Here is a 10,293-nt window from a genome sequence, read left to right as displayed (position 1 = left end):
AGGAGGGCTCTCCCGCCTGTGGTGAGCCTCCAAAACGTCCTTCTGCAGCCTGCAGCCATCCCAAGGCACCCAAGGAAGGGCTTTTTCCCCCGGTGACACCTCGCTGCCCAAACCCCAAACCCACCGCGTTACCACGGAGGTTAAAGGCGCCGGGACGAAGAGACCAGGCAGCAGCAGTGCGAAATATCGGCGTTTATTGGGTGGCACCAGGTTACAGCCTGCGCTCTTGTCAAACTCCCTCCGTTTGTTCATTTAAACATTTTTTTTTTTCCTTTTTCTTCCCAGGACAGCAACGGGCTCCCCTCGGCCACGGCTCGGAGGACGGCGGCTGCAGGAGGGACAGAGCCGAGCTCTTGGATGCGCCCAGCCGAGATGGGCACCATCAGCGCAGCTGCACAGGGACCACGGCGGCTTCCATCGGCTCAAATCAGGCTCAAAATGCACCGAGCTTCACCTCAGATGTGGGACAGGGGTTGTAACGATGCCAAAGCTGAATGAGGATTGGAAAGAGAGCCCCCTGCTCGCTCTGGAGGTACCACAAGTCAAAATGCTGCGGGTTTGTGCTGAGCTCGGCAGCCAAGACCGAGCCCAAACTGCGTTATTCGTGGGCTCGAACCAAGATGGGACCCTCAGAGAGAACCAAACGTGTTTTCTGCTAATGAACTTCACTCAGAACAAGTGCATCCTAAGTAAGAACAACGCCAAGTTGGTAAGAAAGAGAAAAGCCATCAGCTGAAGTGCTGGGTTTCCAAAGTGCCCTTGAAGTTGTAAAGTGTTTGTTTTTTTTTTTTTTTTTTTTTTTTGCAAACCATTTTAACTTACAAAAACATTAACTTTACCAGAGCTGAAACACAACGCACAGGAGTGAGAAACAAAGTCTGCGGGCAGAAAAACAAAACAGGTGATGGGAATTACACATCCAAATGTACCCGGAGTTCCCGGAGAACAGAGTATTGAACTTTGGATGCACTGCACACCTCAGGCCTCTAATTCTTGTAACTTTGCTCTCCACATCATCGCCTTCTCCTCCTCCCAACTCATTTGACATCCCCACCTGAACATGACAGCCACACAGCAGCACGGACGCATCCCAAGACCATCAGTGGAAAACCCAGACCATTTCTGACCGCGTGCTGCTGCCACAATTGCGCGGCCACCCCAGTCCCCAAACGACTTGGAGACGTGGCCACAACATGTAAAACCCTCCCCAGCCGTAACCGGCCGTGGGTGGAGGTCGGGACCTGGGCTGGGCTCACCAAGTCCTCCCCTCGGCCACGCCGGCGAGCCCACGAAGAGACACAGGAGAGCAATGGGCAGCCAAAGCCCCGCAGCACCGACCTGGGAGGGATCTTGGTTAGGTGAGGAATGAAAGGGCTACGAGTGATGCTCAGCCCCACTGGCACCCGCCCCGTGCAGTCCGTACAGCGCTGTGTCCCCGTTATCCGTCCCGTCCCCAGGCTCCCAGCAGCTCGGGGATGCGGCTCCCTCACCCCGGGGTACCGCCGGGACATGGTGGTGCAGAGCTCGTGAGAAGATTGAGTGGGAAATGCGAGGTGATGGCTCCAAAAACCACAAACCAGGGCACACGAGAAGTTCAGCGAGCACGCTTGGAGCTCCCGAGCTTCACTCCTGAGGCAACTCCGGAGCCGATTTCTCAGGCGTAACTTGGAAATTCTCACTTTCCCAACAACAAAGCAAAACGAAACAAAAAGAAAGAAAAGCCCTAGCAACTAGCACCAAAAAGAGATCGTACAAATCCCCTAAAATACATCTTCAGTCCAGTTAAGCGCTCCTTTCCACCCATCTACACCTCTCATTAATTACGTACAGACCTCGTGGCGAATTACCGACAAAATCCTATGTGTGGCCACACGCCTTCCCCCACTGCAGCCCCAAATGCATTCAGATTCACTTCAGCACAGAGAAAAGGGAGGCGCACACACAGATGTGTATGTTCACACCACAAACCTTGCCGTGTGAGCCCGGCTGAGCACAGCAGGAGCGAGGCCACCGCATCCCGAAGCCCTGATGTAACCACTAGATGATGCCATCCTATTGAGCAGCAAGGACAGAGCCAGGAGAGAAAAGCCAGTCAGCGGTGGGAGCACAGCAGCTGGTGACTGATCGGAGTTTTTAGGTACCGTTAGAAGGAAAGGGTCCCTCAGACCTTCTCCCTTCCGAGCCCACCCAGCTGTGACACCAGCGAGCACCCTGAACGCCAGGACCATGCTGGCACAGCGAACACCTCGAGATGTGCTGTGCTGTAAGGATCCGGCCAGGAACCCCACAATCTGTTCTAGCCACAGAGTAACACCCCAAATCCCAAACCAACACCGTTCAATACCCCACCGATCCCGTTTCTGCACTGATCCCGTTTCTCCCCTGCAAGGCGCGGGGTGTCAGCCGGCACACCAAAAGTGGGGAGCGAACCCCGCGGGTCCCTGCTGCAGGGAGAGCAGCCTGCAAGCGCCCTGCCAGCCCCAGCAACCCGATCAGCTCTGTCAGCCCCGTTATTTTTAGGACCGTCAGCTCGGCGTGGGGATGGGGAAGCAGTTGTGCCTCCCGCGGTGCCTGGCAGCTCCCGCAGCAGCCGAGCTCGGAGCCGTGCCTGGTCACAGTGACCAGGCACCCGCAGCAACCTCACCCAGTGGCTTAAGTCTGGGTAAAAGAGACCAGAGGCTCGTCATCCACGCCTCTGCTGAGGATCCACACCAGCCACAGCTTGTGCACCAGTTCAGTATCCAAAGCCACCTTCCACGAGCTCCTGGATCACCCTCGCCTCCTGCCAGGGGATGCGCTGCGCAGGTACAAACACCGCACCGGCTGAAAACCCTAAAACACATCTGGGTAAGGAAAAACAGTTTTGGAAAGCGATCAGTTCAAGCTGTTATAACAGGGGGAGGGAAACACGCAATCAGTGCAGCATCAAATGTTTTTGCTCTTCTGAAGCAACCAGCGTGTTGCAAAACAGGGAACCGATTTTCTGCAGGGAAAACTCGAGGCAGGGGCCCGAAGCGCCTGCTCGAACTGGGGAGGAAACTGAGGATTCCTGACATTCCCTGCCCACATTTTCAGCCACGGAATATTTTGTGTCTGCACAAGGGAAAAAGCAAGACTCCAGCAGATTCCGATCCCTTTTAATTCTTCACTTTACAGAGCTTGCTTTAAGGCACATTCAAGACCACACTGAACTGAACTGCGGTCAACACAAACCAGGCTGTGCAGCACAACGTCCAGCTGCCTCGCGTGAAGCTGCTGGTAGTGCTCAGAAAGCAGCTCCTCTCCAGCCCCCAAGGCAGAGCTCTTACCTTCCCCTACAGCACACCAACACAGGCTGGCACTGCCCCGGCACCGCTCGGCGTTTCCACCCTGCAGCCCGTGCTGCTGAGCTGGGATCAGATCAGTTTAGGAAGGAACCGCGGCCCCCCGAGTGGAAGAACAAGGAGACAGATCCCAAAGGGTGTGCTTAAAGAGCAGAAAGGCAGCACAAACACACACCCACCTGTCTGTGCCGCGGTTCGATGGCAAAACGAGTTGTGAGGTTTTAGCTGAGAGTTGTGAGGTTTCAGCAGCTTTTAAATGACTCCTTACAAAGCTCCCCTGCACTAAAGCCCACCCTGTCCCCTTCTGTTAGGTTTTAATTACTGGTTCTTGGAGTTCACCACAACAGCAGCCTACTTCAGCTCTGTTTCAAAGCGTTACGTGAAAAGAAGGCCGTTCATCATCACAGCTTCTGATTTCTCTTCTTCCAGCTGCCTCACACTCAGCAAGCAACCTAATCCTGACACCCTGCCTTCGATGGATTCATCTCAAGACATTTCAGCTGTAAAACTGCCCAGAGGTTAAACGTCTTGTTCTGAGAGTGAAATCACGAGCAAGCAGTACTTGCCCTACCTGATGCTCATGGCAGAGCAGCTGGTGAGAAAGTCTGCTGCCACGTCCTGCATTAGTCATCACCGGGCCAGTCCTAAGGAGCACCTAAAATTCAAAGCATTGGGAATTGGGAAAATTACCATATTTTTTTTTAGAGGAAAGCAGCCTGGGCTTTCTACGCAAGCTCTGGCTAACAAGAGCCTGGGGCAGTGCTGGTAGGAAGCAGAAACATCGCAGGGCTAGAGGAGGTGCGAGCCTCCCCGGGGGTTTCACAGCACCCAGCTGCTCTATCTCCAGCAATCTCCAGCGAACTATTGTCTGAAGTCAAACAATCCGTCTTTGTGAAGAAGCCAAAGGACATCTTTGTGAAGCGACCAGCACTTTAACAGCACGGAGTGCCAGTTTCAGGAACAATGGAGGGACACCCTCCTCTAACTCTTTTCGAGGCATCTCCAGGAGGATCTGCTACCTCTGAGCCTCGCTCCCTGGTTTTGTCATCGTTGCCTCGAGCCTCTTGCAGCCAGTTGAGCAGTCAGCACGTGCAGCTGCGTGGCACACCTACTAAATACCATGGAAAACCATCACCAAAGAGAAAATAGTGTTCCTTTTAACTGAAAACAAAGCTTTTTCCTTTTCAAAGGTACCTCCCGCCGGGGCTTTCCAAAGGCAAGTCCAATTTGAAACCCCAAAACCAGCTTAAAGTAACAACCCGAGCAGCACTGTCTGTTTGCTGCCACACAATTTCCAATCTGACGTTAACCAGCGTGCAGAAATCCCTGTTCCGCCACACCAAAAACATATTTGAGAGATTTCCTAGAGCTGGACACAAACGATTTCAGCTCCGCTCTGTTTAATTACACTTGGTACTTCCTCAGAGGGACATCCACCTGCTTCTTGAGTTTTAAGCCTCAGTTAAAATCAGCGAGGAGGTGGGGAGCTGGCAAAGAGCTGCTGGAAAAAATCAAGCAGCGCTCACTGCAGGCATTACTTGCCCGGAGGTGTTGTCCTTTTTCTCCTGCTCCTGTGCTGGAGTCAACCGAAGAGAACCAACGCCAGCAGAGCAGCTATCCAGCATCGGTTTCAGCCACCAGCTAATGTTTTACTGCTGCAGCAGTAATCCAAGCTCGCCTGTCAAACGCTTCCAAGGACGGAGATCCAGGTTTCTGTTTGTATTTTGAGGTTTAAAAGATAATCACGCTAAGCAGTGGTGTCGAAGTGCCAAATGCACTTCCCTTCTCCATTAAGGTCTCAAATATGTTTAAAAATCCAGATGGCAGGATGCAAGTCCCCTGTACTAGGATTTAATCTCCACAATACGAGAGGAAACAAATCACTGTTGAAGAGTGGGAACGGCCCCGAGAGCTTCTCTGCAGCAAGCAGCACGCCTCCCTCTGCCCCCTGCTTTTTGCAACCTAAGGTTACACTTCAATGCACAGAGAAATCCAGGATCGAGCGTTTCAGGAGCCAATATCCTTCTCCACGTGCCAAAGGCAGTGTCCTCACATGTGCGTGGATACATGCACTGCACAAGGAGCAGCGAGGGAAAAAAGGAAACTTCTTCATGACTTTACCCCTAAGCAGCTGCAGAGGACACTGGAAGCTTCGTTTCCATCAGTCCCCCGGTGTGCCAAGAGATAATTAACAGAAGCCACTCCGAGCTTCAGCCTGTGCATCACGAGGAGGGCTGGCATTTACCTCAGGACTGAGCTCAGAAAGCTAAGACGAGCACGCGCAACCTGCAGCGGCAGGGAGACCTGCTGAGCGGGCTGTGAACTCGCAGGACATTGAATGGAAGCATCAGCGCCCCTCTGCTCTGCTCAGACAACACCCAGGAACACCAGGACCAAGCAGGATCAATGCTACGCTGAAAGCCCAAGAATATTATTCATGAACAGGAGCTGAGACACCGTAACGTGTCTCAAGGGGTGAGTGCAGCCACTGCACGCCTCGAGGGAAGAGCTCCCCTAACGCCCCCAGCAGCAGCACTGCTGGAAGCCCGAGCCCGACCCTACAGCTTACACACTGCTGGCTTTTTAGCAGCTGCCCACGAACTCTGTGGGAGCCCTCCTGTCACTAATGAAGGTAGGTTTGTTTGTCGGTCCCAAACCAAAACGAGCACAATTTGGGTAAAATCGCCCTAGCGTGCAGCGCTATCGGTTGCTACGGAAGAACCTCAGATGCTGAGGAAGACAGGAATTGGGGTGCTGCAGGCAGATTTAGGTGGAACAGGACTAAGGCCCGTTCTGAACTCCACACCTATTGAATAAAAACTATTCCTACCCCAGGAGCTATTTCCAGTTAGGAAGGCATAACCTCAGTCACTCGATGGTACTGTGGTAACAGCATCAATTCATGCCACATTAGAACGCTTTCTTGGCACAATTTATTTTTCCGACCCAAACAAATAAGCCATTAGCAAGTCATTAACAATATTCTACCCTAAATTGTCAGTTTAACAGCCCTGTAAAAACATTTTTTTTTTAGTTTAAAAACAAAAAAGTGTGCATGCTATTGATATTAAAACTGCAGTTACTCTTTCAGGAGTACCAGCTGTTTTGTTGCAAAGCATTTCCAACATCCTAACCTGTACAGAAAAGACAAAAACTCAATCGAAGGCAGTAGATGGCTGTGTTAGGTACCACTCGCGGCTCGGTGACAGCGGACTGTTTGGATTTCTTGTACACTTCCAGATACGATATATTCAAGCCCTTTTGAAAGTTTGGTTCAGCCCGATCAGCACAGAGCAAGGAAGTATTGTACATTCGTCTCTAAGTTGAAGTGAACTGAACTGGTGTAATTTAGGCTCGATTCCAGACGCTCCATTTCAAGCTACTTCTTGAATAATGCCTCTCAGCTTTTTCTTATGCATGGTTTTTCATGTTAGCAATCACTGGCACTGCTTTTGGCCTGGCTACTCCACACCGATGAAAGCAGGGAGAACAAGAACAGGAACAGAATAGGATCTTAAAATGAACAGCTTCTTGCCAAACCAGCAAGGATACCATTCCCCCTCGTCCCAGGCTCCATGGATATTTCTATCAGATTTTCATATGTTAAGCACTTCTTGGGAAGAGAGAAAAACTCTGGAACAGTGAGTATTTATTAGAATATTTTTTTGTTAAATAAAGAAGGAAAAAAAAAAAAGAGTACTGCAGATTTAATTTCACATCTTGGCTATGCTCTGACAAAGGAGAAGTTACTGAATCCAGCAACTACTTCTTGTCCCAAGCCAGGGATTAATTAATGCCCCTCCCAAAACTTGTACCTGTCCCAACCCACCCCCCAGCCCCAACCCTTCCCATTTTATTTCTCAACTAGACAACACTGTTGGCAAATCAAGACAGCATGAAACTTACATCAATAAAAACAGAACAAAACAAAAGTGAAGTGTGCCAATGCATCAGGGGAACTATCCTATCGAACGGTGTACTTCTCCAACTAGCACTTCTGCTCGGGAGTCAGCTGTACCTTTCACGGAGGGAGAGTTTAAACATTCTGAGCACGCTCCACGGTGCAACTGCAAGTGCTGCAGAACCACAGGACGAGAGACCGAACACCTGAATTTTTCCCCCCAGGACTCCTTTTTCAGGAATACTCATGGTTATCCAGCCAAGGGTTCGTGCAGTAACACTCAGTGAGTACAATCCGATGCTTTAGCACAAGTTACAATATCCAGTTCAGCACGGTATAAGGCATGTGGACAAGAAGAGACATCAGCAGAACGCAGCAGGATCAGCAGAACAGCATTGGTGATCGACGCTCCAGTTTGTCAGACTTTGAGCCCGCTCCGAATTCCTGATTCCTACCACAGACAATTAAATTCATTTTCTGTCGTAGCGTTTCTGAGGCTATGTATTTTTGGCCGAGTGTTAAAAGCCCAACTCCTTTTGTTTCACTCTGATGTAAAAAGCAGAAACATTGGCGGAAGCTGTAGGAGAAGCAACTGAGCAGCAGGGATGTCTGCAGGTGATCAAAACTCTGCCCTCAACTTCAAGTGTCACTGCACTAAATCGGGGGATACTGAATGAGGAGTAAACTGGCCCAGCCAATAGCACTGTCACAGAACGTGTATTTAAAAAAAAAAAAAAAAAAAAAAAAAAACAGAACAAAAGGCAAACAGATTAATTATGAACCTTTCTTTTCAGAAGCAGACCAGGATTAAAAAAATTCCCGCAAAATTAAAACGTTAGATTCTCCACCTAAAAAAAAGTTTATACATATGCGCTGAAAGTGACCACCACACAGGTCTGAACAGCACCTTACAGTACAGACTAAGACTTAAAGAGCTGATCTCACATTTGAAGTCTTTTAATTAAAAAAAAAGTGGCTATGGCTGGGATGACACGAACGGGACACTTCAGAACACAAGGCAGAGGCAAAATTGGCAGCCTCGCTCACCAGGCCATGGAAGCGGTGTAACGGGAAAGGGGCACTTCATGCACAAAATGTATTTTACAAAATACATATCCAAAAAGCAAAAAAGCCAACAAAAAAAAATCCCACCTTGCACTAAATTGCAGCACTCTTAACACTTGCTCTGCCACAGACTGCTGCCCATGCCTTGTTTGATAGAGGAGGCATGTGAAAAAGGGGAGGGGGGAGGGAAATCCATGTTTCAGTCTGGTTTTCAAAATTGCTCTCCCAGGGACGTCTTCAGTCATCTGATGTCAGACACAGAGCTCTCAGAGTACGTCGTGGTCATGACTGGAGTGCCGTTGTTTGCCAAACAACCTTGCCTCAAGGTTTCAAAATACGAGGCCTGCACCGGTTTATGATACTGCAGAACTTTTATGGCATCTTCTATCTTAAACCATTCCCTTTTCCTTCCTGCGGGTAGAAAGAAAAATCAGTAGATGCAACAAAACTGTTATCTCCTCTATACTGATTAGCTTTCGATCATCGTCACACGCGCTAGTGCTGCAAGAATCGTTTCAGTCCGTAACAAAGCAGCAGTTCAAAAGGCACCAGGAAATTCTCTGTGTTCTGTGATCTCGAGGGACACCCACTCCAAACACCGCATCAAAGGCTCCTTTATCCCCGTGACAGGTATCTGTTTGGAGCAGTACATCTCCTACCCCATCACACTGGTATTGCATTTCCTAATTTATAAAAAAAAAAAAAAAAAAACAACTCTTTTTTTCCCCACTTCTGCCATCCCTGTTTAAGCCAGATACTCATTTCAGGAAAACCCATGACAACACGCACCAGGTACCACCCAATTTCCAACACTTTCCACGTGGCTTCACTCTCAGTGGGCAGCGCTCATTTCTTACTGTCAGTAAAACCATTTCTGAACTCAGCCCAAGGAAAGTGAAGCTACAGGTGCTGCAGTGCTATTGGCAAACCCTGCGTGGAACAACAGGTTCGTTTGCATTTAGGAATCTGATTTAAAGGCAAAGATTTCTAAAAGAGGACAGGGAATGATTGATCCACACTGCCCACATACATTTTCTTCTGGCTTTAGAAAGGATGCTCTTCATGCTCTTTGCCTAGGATCTTACAGTGCAAGAATTAAACCCAAAGCTGCTGTAGAGGCAGCTGTACAGCTGCAATGACTTCTCCTGGGCCACAGACTGAAGGCAGCAATTTGACCCCAACTTTTTCCCCAAGCAAGCAGAGGGCACGGTACTGCAGCTTTTCTCGACCACTCTCCCAAGGACTGCAGCTCCCAGGGGGACGCCGCGCTGGCGTTTCGTCTGCATCAAACCCATTGATGCCAGCAAGCACGAAGGACTTACCAATATTGACAGAGTCCTCCCAGTCTTCCAATACTTCTGTGACAATAAGTACGTAAACATATGTCCTGTGTTTCCTGTCCCGATTCTGGAAGGCAAAGTGGACAGGATAACAACAAGGCTACCGAAAGAGAAAAGGTGATGGCACATGGGGCACAGCGACTACAGCTTGTGCTGCCTACGGCAGCTCTGATGCTGCCACGCCTGAAGAGAGGTTTCTCTCACAGTGTAATTAGTTCTTAGCTACTAAAAATGGTTCATTTTAAAGGACTGGTCTGAAAATATTAATAGGGTTGCAGCCAGAAAGTCTAGCTCCTAATCTGCAAGACAGTATTTGGTGGATGGGAATGGTTACAGCTCAGTTCCTCAGCTGGAAAAAAAAAAAAAAAAAAAAAAAAGTACAGGGAATATTTTCATCTGCTTTACACAACTGAAATAATGAGATAACCGCTGTGAAGAGTGCTCAAGGTGCCTGGTGCCCCTTGAGGATGCACCTGACCAGCACCCACTGCACTCCTAACAGCGGCACAGACCCCTCTCCAAATTGCAGAGGCCAGTTTGGTAGCTGCCTACTGCAGGTGCTGAAAAACTGAGGGCCACTGATTCCCCCATTCCCCCTGATGGGTGGCTTTTTTTTGGCAGCAAGGAAGGTATGAAGGCACTGGAAATATTCGCTGGTGTACTG

General features: G+C 49.5%; 1 protein-coding gene across 2 annotated transcripts in view; it reads right to left on the bottom strand.

The window, feature by feature from the left end:
* Positions 1–775: 775 nt before the first annotated feature.
* NUDT3 (nudix hydrolase 3) overlaps positions 776–10,293 on the bottom strand; it is a 30,579-nt gene continuing 21,061 nt past the window's right edge. For both annotated transcript variants that reach the window (XM_084301833.1, XM_084301832.1), the window contains exons 4-5: positions 9,612–9,696; positions 776–8,700 (exon numbers count right to left, since the gene is read on the bottom strand). In XM_084301833.1, the coding sequence (XP_084157959.1) occupies positions 8,531–8,700; positions 9,612–9,696 (255 nt within the window). In that variant the 3' untranslated portion in view covers positions 776–8,530. The remainder of the gene's footprint in view (positions 8,701–9,611; positions 9,697–10,293) is intronic.

Source organism: Netta rufina (assembly GCF_964035555.1).
Source record: "Netta rufina genome assembly, chromosome: 26".
NCBI lineage: Eukaryota > Metazoa > Chordata > Aves > Anseriformes > Anatidae > Netta > Netta rufina.
Note: the sequence above shows the minus strand (reverse complement) of the source record. Positions and strands in the feature narration are given on the sequence as shown.